We start from the raw sequence: 15390 nt of genomic DNA on the forward strand, positions 1-15390 counted from the left end.
AAGCTAAAATAAACACCCGACCCAAACCGAACCAGGAAATATCCAAAAGCAACGAAATGAGTAGAGGAGGAGGAGGAGGAGGGCAGGGAGGAGGTGGGCAACAGTACAGGGAAGGCTTGGCTTGAGCTGCAAGTGCTCAGGTGACTGAAAATCTACTTGTTGACGTTTCTCCAACACGTACAGACACACGGACAGTACAGACACAGCTGCGGCACAGATACTGACCGGTTCACTCTCACAGTAACTGTCCCAGTGCAGTTGGTGGGTTGACTTCATCTGGAAATGTTAAGGCAGAGTTCACAGGGGGGCGAGGTTACGGTTAGACAGCGGCATTCCAATGACAACACATACTGTACACTCAAACATGTACGCAGATTTATGTGCAGCTAACAGCGACGGAAGGACGTGCTGTTAAGACGCAAGCAGGGGCTGAACTCTGCAGCTCTGTTCATCACATACAACACATTTAAAGGCAAATACGCTGACGACAGAGATGCATGCATACAAAAAGCATTCACGGGCTCGAAACAATAACCACGCGTCATGATGGGACACATCAAGTCCGTAAAGCAGCGTCAGAGGGCGGAACGAGAGCTGCACATTTGTAACACACATGCACATTAAAGATTCAGAATGAATGATGGGCTTAACATTACAGCTGACCATTTTTAAAGCATACCAGGAGTTTTTATGATGGATTTCCTACATTCCAGGAAGTCACGGATGTCCGTTCGTGAACGTGTGAAGCCAACTTGCAGACTCTTTAAAGTTGAGATATGAAATCTATCACAGTCTGCATCGTCTGTTTTCTGTTAAAGTAACAACTGCATTGCACGGTGTTCCAGTTTGTGAGCTGGAACTGTTTTAAAAATCTTCTGCTGCTCTGAAAATCTGAAAACTTTGCAATAAATGACGAGATTCACGTGATCCTTTTTATCCCAGCAAGACTCAGTCAGGATGTCCTTAAATGCAACACCACTTATAAGACTCTTGTTTACAAGAGATGATACTGATGTAACTATGGTGGTTTAATTTATTAAGGAAACTATAATTGATAGATTTCAAATTTCAAGCATCTGAAGAAGGTATCAAGTCTCTGCAAAATCATTTTAAGTCAGAATTTAGATGAACTAATCAGGAAATCAACATAAAAACTTCTGGCTTGCTTTGGACACTGGCCAGTTAAATGCACATTTGTGGTTAATGGGTCAATCAAAAGATGCAAAAGCACAGGTGTGGTCCTCAAAGCAAAATGCGGACTAAGTCGTGGCTAAAGACCAAGGCATGAAAGTGAAAGTCTGTAAAAAAAAAAAAAAAAAAAAGACAAAAAAACATCCACAACTGCAACATGTTTACGTAGCTTGTAAACAATATAGTGTGATGTGAAATAGCGTGGTTGTGAAATCCATGCAAGAGCTCAAGCTGGTGCAAGAATGTGAATTTTCTATGTCGATCCCACAGAATAGGCCGAAAGAGAACGAGGAAGAGACAGAGTGCAGGGTGAAAGAGCGTGTATATGTATTTATGCATGCATGTGTGTTTGTGTGTTTGCATGTGCACATCAGTGGCTGAGAGGAATGGAAGGAATTCCCTGCTCGCTTCTGCGTGGGCGTAAAGATTTTGGAGGAGGCGAGCGTGTCCCTGGTCTTGGCGTGACTGTCAAAGCTCACAGGAAGAGACCCCACATGTTTTACACAACATCCACATTCCATACGTGTAATGAGTGCATGTTTGTGTTTAATGTGGCTTTCCTTCGTGGCTACGAGGGACCTGTTTTCATTGTGGGCAACACAAGCAACACAGACAAGTGACAAACGCCGTTTTTGTCTTTAACTGCGTCTCTGCGTGTGTTTGTCGTCGGTGGTGTGAGGATGTGTGAGTGCATGTGTCGAAGGTAAATGAAGACCAAAGTGTACGTGAAACCCACACACATGCAGCTACACCCACAAAACACACGTGAAAACACAATCAAATGAACATAAACACACACAGATGTTTGAAATAAAACCGTCTCAGAGAGAGATCAGACAGTGACAGGTCATACGTGTGTGTGTCTGTGTGTGTGTGTCTGTGACAGAGACAGACTACACAGCAGGTGTTGAAAGCCACCCACAGTGGAATGTGCTTCCTTTGTGTCCTGATTTCTCTCTCTTCACTGTTTAGAGAGACAGAAACAACTGTACGTGGTTGGCTGGCAGATCACCACAACACAGACACACACAAACATACACAAATACAAACAGGCCTATATGAAACTATAGCAAACAGGTCAGAACGCATAACATAAAACTCAACAATTACATAAAAACACATGCAGAAAACCAGGGTGGGACAAAACCTGGCAAATAAACTACTTAAAATGAACAGTGTCTGACTGCAAAGGTCCCACCTGACTGAGGTAATGGTACTCTTCAGGCTTCTTGAGGTGAAAGGCTTTCCTCTCTTCTTCACTCGCTCCTGCCAGCAGGTAGTAAAACACATGGTAGTTCCTAAAAAAGGAGAAGAAGAACAAAAAAAAACACGCTTATGGTTAGTTAAATTCAAACTGATAACAAATGCTAGTTTTATTGCTGACTTTTTTGTGTGTTTTATATGAGAATAACATGCAATTATAGAACTAAAGTATTTCCTGGTTGATATCGTTAGGTCATGGCTAGCAAAAGTATGAAGAAATTATAAAAGTGTTAAAAAAAGGCCTAAAAGTTTTTATCCACATAACACAAAACAAAATTACAAAAGGAGAAAACCTTACTATTTTAACTAACTATAATGATGAGGTTAGCTAAATAAAAAGAGTTTACCCACTGTACAAAGGTAATTTTTTAGCATGCCTTCTGTAAACAGCATGTTAGCTTACTAATGTTAGCAGGAAGCTCACAGCTAGTGAACCAACATGCTAAAATAGTAGTTACACAGTAGTTAATGTTAGAATAAAATATTTAGGCTACCTTACTTTACCAAGCTAAATATTAAAATGTTAGTTAGCAACAGCTCAACATTAATATGTGTACAGTTAGCTTGGCGGCCTGCTAACATTGATAATACAATATTTAGCATGTCATCGTGTAAACAGTAAGCTTAGTAATATGCTGTTGCTAAATATGTCATTTAACAACAGCAGGATGTTAATACCGTTATTGTTAGCTTTGCAGCCTGCTAACATTTAGCATAATGTTCAGCATGTTATCGTGTAAACAGTTAGCTTAGTGATATGCTTACAATGATCATATTCAGGTAACAAACAAATGTTTAGTAAGTTAGAATGACAGCAGTGTACTGTTAGCATGTTAATTTCAACTAGAAAACACAAAATGGAAATTTAGTCATTTGTAGCCCCTCAAAAGTTGATGCTTAATGAAACATCAGATTAGTGTGAATGTCTCGTCGACCACCGACAGTCCAATACTCATTAGACCAATATGCTGTACTGAGTCCGTAGAGCCACAGACACTTACTCAAGAGGCTAAAACAAAAGCAAAAACTTGAAAAGAAAAACCCATGACAGCTCATGTATCTCACTTTGTGTGTCCATGTGTTTGTATGCACGCATGCACTCTTCTCTGACAGCACTGAGCTGCAGCTGAGAGGTTAGAGGTCAAAGTGTGCAGCAGCTGTACGACCAAGGTCCTCTTGGACCTCTTTTATGGGCCTGGAGTCAGCAATTCATCTCAATAAGAGGTGGCTGACGCAGGGGGCCCACGGTCGGCCCCCGTGGTGAGGTTAACCCTCGTCACCCCATACAGCCAGTCCAGCACATTACTGTCAGCACCACTTTAGAGCTCAGCTCATTTCATGAACCACACTTCGGGCACTCAAACATGCTTTCTGAGCAGCAGTGTGATAATCTTAATAAGAAGTTTTTGAGCATGGTGCATGTCAGAAATCTGGAGGGCAGCATCTGACAATTTTTTAGTATACATTAACCATTACTCATAAATGCAGTGGTCACTTCCTGCTTAACAAAGAGACATACTTTTATTTTGCATTTCTAAGACGATGATTATGATCTGCTTTTCTGAAAGCTCACCGCTCATTGTGCTCCTGATAGACCAGCCTGGACTTCTCCAGGAGGTATTTCTCCACATATGCTCTGAAAAAAAGCACAATAAAATAGTTAGCTTCAAATCATTAACTTTTTAGGACAATAAAAAAAAAAAAAAACATTTGTCTCTGGTTACTTTACCCTCTCACAGTGCCACTCTCCTGGTAATTCACTTGTATGAATTTGCCAAAGCGACTCGAGTTGTTATTGTGGGCTGTCTTCGCGTTCCCAAATGCCTGAAGGGGAAAGAGAGGAAGATGTGGTAAGATGAAAACAAATACACACTGGGAAAAACAAACAGTCCACATATTACATATCGTTCACACAGGTTAAGGCCAGACGTTTGGGGTCAAGTTCTGAGTCAATTTAAGGTGTGGATTATTTGTTTGTGGGTCAAGCACACAGAGACTTTGGCCTAGTGCCAAACATTGTCTTGAAACACTGTCAGCCTGGATGGCGCGGAGCAAGCTTTTCCTCTTACATAGTTTCGAACAGCGTCAGTCCGAGACAGATTAATAACATGGTTTTAAGATCTATTTAAGTCAGAGGCAGACAAATTGCCAGAATGAGGATGAAGGGTTTGGGGCCAGCAGGCCCGATGGAAAAAAGCTCCTCAGTGAGTAATGGGATCCATGTGGCCGTGTGGAACATGTGTAGTGGTTAGGCTTTAATAAGACGGTCCAGTACTTCCCCTCACAGCTCTGTTTATGTTGTATGGCTGCCTGGAGGGGAAGTCGTTTTTTGCCCTATATAAACCCTGCAGTTATTTGTAGCTCTGCCACAAGTAAACAAATTCCTCACTGAATCACTTAGAGCTGCCCCAAGCCCTACGTCTGTGGAATGGGAGTACACCCCTCCCTGACCCCACCCTTCACCAACGCCACTTACCAACATGCGAGCGTGCTAGGAGAGAGCTAATGCCAAGCTAATAGCAAAATTATAGGGCTTTGTACTAAAACTAATGCACAAATTTGCAGATAAACCTGCAAAGAGTGAAGGAGTTTATCCATCGATGAAATTTTACTTGAATTTCCGGGTGGGCCATGATTGGTTAGTAACGTTGCTGCAATGCAACACAGAATTAAAAATAAGGTTGTCTTTTCCAGCCACAAACAACAAGTCAAAGCTTTGCAAGGCAAAGCGGTAAGCCAGAAGTGTTTTCAAATGAGTCAATGGCAGCTGAGTCAGGGTCTATAATTCGCTTCAGTTGCAAATACATGTAGGGTAACGTGCAAGGCACATAGGCTAAGTTCTCTGCAAAAGTTAGAAGAACTATAGGTTTATGACGCAGCCCTACAGGCAAATAAATCAGGACAAATGTTCAGTAAAAATCAACTGCATGTAAACCGAAACTCTGTCAATCAAACCAGCACTCCGTTCCTCAAAAGCACAGAAAGGCTTCGATGATCTCTGCCTGATTGTGAGTCTATTGACAAACATCATCCAGGACCAGGGGAACCCAGGACACTTCAGCCTGTCTACTACTGGCAGGGCCTGGCTCAAACAACTGGATCACAGCAATAAACCCTTCATTTATGACTCACCAGGCTGAACAAATCATTAAAATGGGCAGAGGCTGTGGAAAAACATATTCAACTGTGCAGTCTGGACAAAGAAAGAGCACACAAGGTCAAACTGAGGAACAGCAATGATATCACTTCACATCCAGAAATGTGGGGTTTAAAATGTGATGCCTGATGCATTCGATATTCCCAGAGGAGCTGGTATTCTGCTCAGCACTCCATCTGTTTCTGAACTGGCTAACCTGCCTGGTTGAGGAGCTACAGGTCAGACGAGGACAGACTACCATCAGTCAGCGTCCATAAGTGGCAAGAACTTCCTGAGCGGACAGCCAGTAAAAACCAAGCACTAAAGCGCTCATAACAACGGCCTGCTCGCAGACAGGGTGAGGAACTCGGGTCAGACAAGTCAGATACTGGACCTTCCAGTGTTTTGTTATTGAATGGCTTGACATTCAACATTTAGTGTTGGGCCAGCAGGAAGCAGGATGTGGAACAACTAAAATACTGAGAGCTGATTTATGTTCAGGAGTTGTGCATTCGTCCACCTGGTCTGTGTAAAAAAGATGCATAGTTAAAAGAAGACGTTTTTACAGCCAGCAGTTTGTGTTCTTTCTAAACTTGGCTGGTTCCGTATCAGTGAGGCCAGAAGAAACACAAATCTCACCACAGCAGGGACGATATGTTATAACTGACGCCTGAGGGTGTGGAGTTTCTTACATGTAAGATAAAATAAAATAAAAAATAAAGTAAAACAATACACAGATTTTCACCCAAAGTGACCCCAAATAGACCTCAAAGTGAAAAGTTATGATTTCAAACTTGTAAAAATTATTTTACTGCACTCCTGCTCTTCTCGCCTCCACAAACAACCCACAACAATGCAAATTTGTTCTTGCCGCTTCTCCTATGGGAGTTGTCGAATGTTATTCTGGGAAATCTCTGTCACTAACTTAAGCTCAAGCAGAGAGGGCAGGTCGAGGTAAAGTGAGGAGACGGAAACACTAAATTCTAACAGATCTCTAGCAGAGTGGAGTATCTGAGGGCGGAACTTTTCCCCTTCCAGTGGTCGCAAAGACTCAAAGGGACACCAGGGCCAAAACTGTTTGTACAGACATGATTCACACCACTTCAGTTACTCTAGCAGGTCAACAACATTTTTCTTGGCTTCAGACTGCAGACTGAGCCAAAGGCAGACCACTGGCAGACTTGAGACGGTGCCAGTGGGCTCTGGGTGTAATGTGTCTGTCCACAGGCTCGGTCAAAGCCGTCCAGAGGAGCTCAGACAGAGAGGATGCCCCAAGGCCGATGCAATGTTTTCATGAGTAAAGCGCTCTGTCCATTCCTGTATCAACAACTTTTCAGTTGCGTTGAATAATGTGGTCACTTTGAGAAAACCTTTTAATTGGATGTCTTTCAGTTGTGGCTTTCAAGATGAATCACATTCGTTTTGTGGGATATTTTCTTTTTTATGGCTAAAGATGCACTGATTCCATTTCTGCTCTCCTGGTCCTCACTCTGATACCTTCACTCACGTTATTGACCAATCCCAATTAGGATCAGGCACTTTCTTTCCAATTTAGAATATGTTACTCTGGTGGCTCCCACTGGTTTTTACCTGGTGTACCCCAACTGTCCTGCCAGGTGAGCTCCAGTAAAACTTGATCAACACCACCCGTTATGTCCAAAGTAGGTGCAGCTGCTGGTGTTTTTCACCATTCTTTATTACCATTAATAAATAATATTCTAAATCATATCCTCAGCGTTACTTAACATAAAAACACAAGACTTGCAGAGATAATGTAACATCGCATAGGTTTATATGCTATGGCCACCAGTTTTAATATTATTATTATTATTATTATTATTATTATTATTATTATTATTAATAATAATAATAATAATAATAATAATAATAATAATAATAATACACTTTATTAATATAGCACATAATATCCATAACGTGTTTAATAAAGAAAGAAAAATAAAATAAAATATTTGAATTTTTTGTAACTGAAATTGAATATTTTAACTTTGTTCCTAAGGAATCATGCTTGTCTCAGCAGTTTTGCATGCCGGCCGACTCAAAATACTGCAGTATCCATGAGCCTCGGCTGCCACTGCCACTGACGCATTGAATATAAAACACTCTGTCAATGCAGCTGGGAACAAAACATGACATAGTCTCTGCAAAACTGACCCTAGAACTGAAAGCAGAGTTGATTTAAAACTGCAGATTCTGTCATGTGTAGCTTCCACCTGTTGGTGGCGCTGGTGGAACCTGAAGCTTGTGGATTGCTTCCCCCCTGAAGTTTTTATGTACACGGGCTTTCACCTTTTCACCAAAGAGCCGGATTTCTTCTAACACACTCATTCATCTTTTGCACTGATGATTCAACCAGGAGGGTTTCATGAGTTTCAGGTTGGGCTGAACAATTCATTGTATATCCAGCTCGCTGGAGCTGCAATGTTTTGTCTCTGGGATTATCTAAAAGTGGATGTTGTTAAATACTGTTTTTCATTGCAGTCATCCTGGAATTGTTGGTTTGGTCTCTTTTTTTTCACGGTTTGGTCAAGTTTGCATTTGTACCACAAACCATTCAACCATTCAGCCATTACTTTTAACTTTGCCTACTTTGACGTCTCTGTTCACTGACTTACTTATTTTCACACATTATCAAACGCAGAACTTGATGCTCAGGTGTTACAAGTGACTCCGTTTGGCAGGAGGTGGTTTCCTGTGCAGCTGACCTATTACAGTATACCCTTGTTCTTCGCGGGGGTTACGTTCCAAAAAGAACCCGTGATAGGCAAAGTGAAGTAGAAACCTTTATTATTTTTTTTTTACAATTATTGTACAATTAAATACTCTATTATACATTGAAAAGAAAGAACAAACCATTTTACTGGCTCAAGCATTTGTTTCACAAATAAAAGTACTTTAGAAAAGTTTTTTTTTAAACAAATAACTTCTGTACTGTGCTGTCAAATAATAATTTTAATCATCGATGTGAACAGAAGGCTTCAAATTGCGGAGATTAGCACCGCCCACCGCGACCCGACTAATTGGATTAAACGGGAGAAAATTAAAAATGATTATGAAAAAATACAAAGTACAGTCGGACAAATAGTGACTCAGGTGTATTTCACTGCTCTTCAGACTGAGCCGCTGCATCCTGACTCCGCTCTGCAGTGTTTTCTTCTTTTGAAGCCCGCGGTGCAGGTGTGATGGTTCGGGAGAAGAACATAGTGATAGGCAAAACTCGAAATTACAAGAGAATTTGCACGTACGTAAAAAAAACGTAAATTTTGGCAAGCTGTTTTACGTACGTGTACATATTAAACTGCAACGTTATTGACGCACAGGTAGAGAAGAAGCGGAGTGACTTTTTAGCCAATCAGAATGCAGAACACAATGCACGATGCAAATCCGTGAAGTAGCGAAACCGTAAAAAGTAAACCGCGTTATAGCGAAGGATCACTGTATAGCGTATTGCGTAATTGTGATAATATACCAAAATCAGCCCCCCACCTATTTTTAATACTATTTAATGTGTTTTCAAACTGCTCCACAATCTTTAGACTAACAATTGTAGAAAGCTGATAAATGTGTGAAAACATAGAATAAGAAGATGTAGTTCATTGGGAGCTGATCCATTGAACAGGGCTAACTACATCTAACTCTTAATATAGAAGATCAGTAAATCCACCACCAGTTTGCCATTATATAAATGTTTGCATTGGGGTGTAATATGATGTGCAGAGATCTCTAACTTCTTCTAGGAAATCAATTAGACTTCCAGCGCTGCTTTACACAAAGGCAATCAGCTCAGATTCTATTAATGCTCCTGTCTGTAGTGAGGTAATTAGGTCTCTGTCTGCCTCTGCATGATCTGACTCATGCAGTGTGGAGCAGAGACACATGGCCGTTAATCAGAGGAGGATGACTTCATCAGTAGTATCTTGGGGGAGAGGAGAGGAGAGTGAAAACAGGAAAACAGGCTGTTGTCCTGTTGTCGAGTCTGCAGAGAGTTGGGAGTGTTTCGTACGGGGGGGTCACACTCAGAAAGTGCAAACAAAAGCCTGCTTGATTTGACTCACAAAGGGATTATCTTTAAGTGAGTCATTAATAGCTTCGAGGTTGCAAATGAATTTCCATGCTGGCTTGTGTTTGGAGGTCATGTGACACCACGGTCCCAAACTCCACAGAGAAACGCTTTGTCTGAATTTCAAAGTTACTTAAGGGAAATGAGCCATGAGATAAAAACAGCATTCTTCTAGCTCACTGACTGCAAACCGATTTAGGAAAGTGTCACCAAATTTTTAGCATTCCTCCTCTGACAGTAGCTCCGAAGCATCTGAGTGACCACCGACAGAGGCATTGCTCATTTAACCTTTGTAGATTCATATCCTTTCCCGAGCGCGTTACCAGACCCACTCATCCACCACGGCATGCGGACAGGATGTCAACAGCAGAGTGAAAGGGCGGGTGACTCGGCCCGACGTGCATCATGGTTATATGTCACAGCGTGTGTGGGCAGATAGCAGTCTCCAGAGGCTGATTCGTAACCATGATCCTTGTAATCTCACACCTAAGGTCATGCTGGCCAGAATGGACTGTGGTCAGTGTGGTTGTTTAATCGGGGGGGGGGCTTCTGCTGTCATGGCTCCCAGCTAAGTGAAAGCACAGTGGGATCTGGGCTCTGGCAGTGGCTGCTTCTGTCAAAACAATGCCTAAAAAATGTGTTTGATGTAGGAAGTGGACAGGTGTAACTGTCAGCGGACAACATTTACTTTTCTCCTCCATTCAATAGCAGCAACAAACATATGGACGCTTTTTTTTTTTTCAGCCCTCTGAGACTGCACTTCAGCACAGTCTGGACCAAAGTGGCGGACTAATCAAATGATGTTACTACCCACAGAGACAAGTTTCTAGCAAGGCTAAAACTACATTAAACAACTACTTCTATCTTGATGATAACAAATCTAGTGATCAATATTTTTACTTACTCGATGCAGAATATTTCCTTTCCCATACTAGATCACGTCTAATATGTTTGTTCTGATTAGCTGCAGTGAGACCCGTTAAGGTTTTTGGACCTCTGGAGTGAACTGAAGTGAACTGTTTTGCTAAACTTCTGCTGGTCATCACTGGCTTTTACAGCCATTCTTTGTTTAATGATGGTGATTCAGATCATGTATGTATTGACAATTGTTGATTAATCAATTTGTGAGGTAAAGTTGATGTCCAGCTCCAAAACAAAATGTCCAAGTATTAATTTACAGTAATTTAACAGACTTTAAGAGACAAAGCAGCACTATGCATTGACAAGCTGTGGCATAAACGTTCTCCACATTAGAAATGTCTTCATCTTAATAATAAGGATTTAAATCGTTCCAAATCTGCAAACTTATTAAATTAAAATGGGTAAAAATAGCACAGTGTCCGTGCAACACACTGTGAACCATCAAGCAACAGGAAAATGTGATTCACACTGCACTAGATGCTACTGTCAGAAAACCTGTCTATCTCAGTAGCTCAACATCACTCTGCCTCAAACACCCCCGGGAGCAGATCTGATGGTCCACTGAAATGAGCAATATAGACGTCAAACAGCCTCAGGCACGAAGCATCAGGCTCGAATGCACTGCCATAAACCTCAGTGTTTGTTTGTTTGGGGATTTTGACAACTGTTGTGTCCAAGAGACTTGTGGTCACGTGCATTTACACTCCATCTTTCTGTGTCTGTAAGAACAAGCAGCTGCTGTATTTGAATCAAACGTGATATATCTCACACTGCAGCCTGAAGGGAAAAACACCAACACGCTAAAACGTATGGAATCAGTGTAACCTGATATCTGTGCATCGTCTCACTGAGACGGACTGGTTGCATCTTTGCTTTTTACTTTATGGATAAAACAGTTTGAACGCATCACTTTTAGAATAAGATTACAGTCGTTACTTGATGTAAACCACGCAGTGAGGAGAAAATGTCACTGACCTGCCGTATTCCACAAAACTGCTTCGACTGGATCATTTCACATTTTAACAATTTATTGAAGAAAACATCAAGTCATAACATTATTTCATTAAAACTTTAATGCAGTGATCATGAACTGGCAGCCTGTGGGCTTCACTCAGTCCGCCAAAGCTTCCCATCTCGCTCGCAGAATATGAATGATTTCGGAAAATGTGCTAATGTTGCTCACTGAGGAAAGAGGACCAGTACATCCTGAGAGTAATCGCTGATTAGCTTGCCAACCCCTGGCAATGAGCCAAAAAGTCCAGAATTCATAGTTCACCTGTTCTACAGAATCAGATTACTCTCTAACTCCATCCTCTTTACTCCGTGGACCCACCATCAGGCTCCCAGGCTGGTCAATCCCTGGAGCCGACAGCAGCACACTGGTCGGACTGCAGAGGAAACTGAGTCGTTGAAGAATCACAAAGTTTGTCTATTAGACACAAGAGGTGTCACTTGGGTTTATTTTTCTTGGCCAACTGTTGTAGTGAGTCACAAACTGAGTATTTCTGTTTGCTTCCTGGGAGTTTTTAGCTGAGATCAGGATTCATTCATTGGTGGTTGAACTGTGGGTTTTGTACTGAGCACTGACTGCCTCCTTGGCTGAGCATTTTAGACTGTAGGTATCATCATGAATTTGTCCATGTTTTTTTGGAGTCTGATTGCACTGACAAAAAAAACAAAAACAAAAAAACATTGATTTTGTAAGACAACATTTAAGAACAATAAGCTAATTGAGTGACCACTGAAGAGGCATTGCTCATTTATCCTTTGTAGATTCATTACCAGACCTACTCATCCACCACAGCATGCAGACAGGATGTCAACAGCAGAGTGAAAGGCAAAACAACAATGAGCTAATTAGACCTAATTTTTGCTTTTATTTGAAAGCCTGGCCCCCACAGTGTCTACTCAGAAAGTTCTGGCCCTTGGACAAACAGTTGAAGGCCCCTACTTGAATAAATAAATTGTAATTACAAAATAATATATAATGATAATTTTGTTCTAACCAGAAATGCTTCTTGTACTAATTAATGATTTGGATTATTTGGAATTTAATTATTTTGTTAAGTATAATAATGAGAAAACATGTCATAATAACATGTAAAATATCTTGCTATAACATGAAAGGACATCATTAAATCAAGGCAGATTTTGATTCCTTATAGTGTTCCTGCTAAGCTAAGCTAACCGGCTGCTGGCTGAAGCCGTTTATTTAACACATAAATAACATGACATATAGGAGTGGTACCAATCTTCTCATCCAACTGTCAAAAGCAAGCAGCTTTCCCTTAAAAAAGTCTGGGAATCACCAGACGGTGGCTGACGAATGTGTGACAGAGAGAAAGAAAATAAAAGGAGAACAATGAGAAAGCAGTGGCCTTGTGATCAGTGCTACAACCGGCTGAAGTATTCGGCTCATTCAGAAAGCCCTCCTGAGTTAGTCAGAAGGAAGTGAACATTAGTCACAGGGATGGAGATGAAAGCCCGGCGTAATAGAAAAATAATCAGGGATCTCCAGGACTCCTCAGCTATCAGAGACATCTCTCATACAACCATAAACCTCTCTGAATTACAGAAGATGAGTGGGAAAAAGCCACATTCCTGACTTACAAAGCCCCCTCAGACAGGAGCAAATCACAAACTTTCAAAAACCTTGAAATTAGTGAATTCATTTCCTATGCTATTCCATGAATTGTGCATGAATCCTGGAAGAAGAGAGTTCTCTTATCCTGAGGCTGTGCAAGAAGTTCTCCGTCACTGGACTGTGTTTGAAAAGTGAGATAGCCAGGAAATTGTCAGGATCGAGCAATGACAACAAACCATCTACTGTAGGATATGCATATCTGAACGAACCTGCTTCCCATGCTTACTGACAATGATCTGACAGGTACAGACAGTCTTAAAACAAGATAATCTCATCCTAAATTAAAGAGTTGACATTCTGAAACTGTGGGCAGCGGCGTAACGTTGAGGAGCAGAGACAGTTCTGTGTTTTCAAAATGTCAGGAACACAGAAGAAAGCACTTTGCAGGAACACAGACAGAAGCTTTGTTTGTTGTAAGAGTTAAGCGATGGGTTTAGCAAAGAATTCACAAGCCCAGGGGTAGGAAAACGTTCTCAACCCAGACTGAAACACAGTGACTCTGGAACTGACCCGAACACGAGAGTTAAACTGGCCCCATCACAGTGAAACACATTAAAGTTAGACGACTATCCCATCGTCACTGTGCTTTACACAAACTGGGCCAAATGGCACACGAAGGTCTGGACTGAAGGACTGGACTGAAGGACTGGAGTCAGACCTGATCCTGGGGAAAGCTTGAAAAAATGCTTCTGAACTGCCAAAATGACTGAAGTAATGGCAGAACTTTACTTGTTTTCTTCAGTAGTGAGTCAGCACAGTAAGATGCCCAGTCATTCTTTATGTGCAATAAAGGTGTGTGTGTGTGTGTGTGTGTGTGTGTGTGTGTGTGTGTGTGTGTGTCCACCTTCCTCTGGCTGCCCCCTCTTGCTTTATTTGCTTTGTATCTGATTTCACTCTCACACATCACGGACAGCAGCAGACGAACAAACACGAACGCCAGCAAACGTTAGCAGTAATGGCATCGTTATATTGGCAGCCACAACTTGCAACAGCTAAACATAATAAGACAACCCAAATAATTTGACTCCTTTTTCAAACATATTGATGCATCCACACATCGATTAATGCAAATTTAATCTAGCTAAAGGTGATAATTATTTTTTAAACTGCCCTGATTGGTTTTAGCACTCATTAATACTGATATGACATCATGTTGAAACTAAGCATGTTTCTACTGCTCCTTCACTGTCAGATATGTTAACACTACAAGCTGAGGCATATTTATATGTATAACAGATTTCATAAACAAGGTTTCACACATACAGACTGTATTAAGAGTCAGGAACAAACCCAACATTAAGCAACAGGGTTTTAAACACGCTTTTGAGAGTACAGATAATTTAATACATTTTTATACAAGACTAGGTGGCTAATCATTGCTGAACTGAATCATAGTTTCCAAAATCTAATTGAAAAAGACCAAATGTCCTTGAAGGCAGTGATTCACACTCACTGTTGCTGTAGAAGTTTCATTTCTTTAACTTTCAGTTTTGCATTCTCGCAAAGCATTATGGGTGCATTTTACTGTAAACAATAAGGCAACACCATGTCAGCACGCTGTTTGAGACTGTCATGATATGATAGCAGATGAAATCGTATCAATAATGACCCTTAAACGAATGATAACAGAAGGTTTCTGTGGCTGAACAAACATAATTTCACAAAATATTATGTCGTACTTTTTAATTAATAACGCTAATATGGTAGAATTAGATTTTTAAATAACAATAATATGATATAATTCAATATTTTCTCTTATTGTCACTAATACCGTAGATTAGAAAATGCACGTGTATGTTAACCGTCAATGCTCAAACCACAGTACACAGCTGCAGCACTCAACAGGAGCCAATAAGAGCAACTAGCTCTGGTGAAGAAGTCACAATAACAGTGATTCATTAAAGAGAAATTAACATATTCAAGACTCCTATTGCTGCTTCTCGCTTGAACTCAGTGGATTATTCATCTGCAGCTGGTGTGCAGAGATATGAGGCTCAACTGAAGGTTAGTCCTTTGTTTTTAAGTTCCCAGCGGCACTGAATTCCCCCTCTGCCAGCACACACACACACACACACACACACACACACACACACACACACACACACACACACACCTACTCATGTACAATGGATATGTGTGAGAAAATCAAAAGTCGTG

General features: G+C 41.1%; 1 protein-coding gene across 3 annotated transcripts in view; it reads right to left on the reverse strand.

Moving 5' to 3' along the window:
- The window catches only part of myo9aa (myosin IXAa), a 111919-nt gene that overhangs the window by 47277 nt on the left and 49252 nt on the right, over window positions 1-15390 (reverse strand). For 2 of the 3 annotated variants that reach the window (XM_041966814.1, XM_041966805.1), the window contains exons 3-6: window positions 4184-4278; window positions 4028-4090; window positions 2390-2489; window positions 226-276 (exon numbers count right to left, since the gene is read on the reverse strand). In XM_041966814.1, coding sequence (XP_041822748.1) covers window positions 226-276; window positions 2390-2489; window positions 4028-4090; window positions 4184-4278 — 309 coding nt within the window. The remainder of the gene's footprint in view (window positions 1-225; window positions 277-2389; window positions 2490-4027; window positions 4091-4183; window positions 4279-15390) is intronic. The other variant, XM_041966821.1, reaches the window with a different exon arrangement.

The sequence above is a fragment of the Chelmon rostratus genome, chromosome 1 (assembly GCF_017976325.1).
Source record: "Chelmon rostratus isolate fCheRos1 chromosome 1, fCheRos1.pri, whole genome shotgun sequence".
Classification (NCBI taxonomy): Eukaryota; Metazoa; Chordata; class Actinopteri; order Chaetodontiformes; family Chaetodontidae; genus Chelmon; species Chelmon rostratus.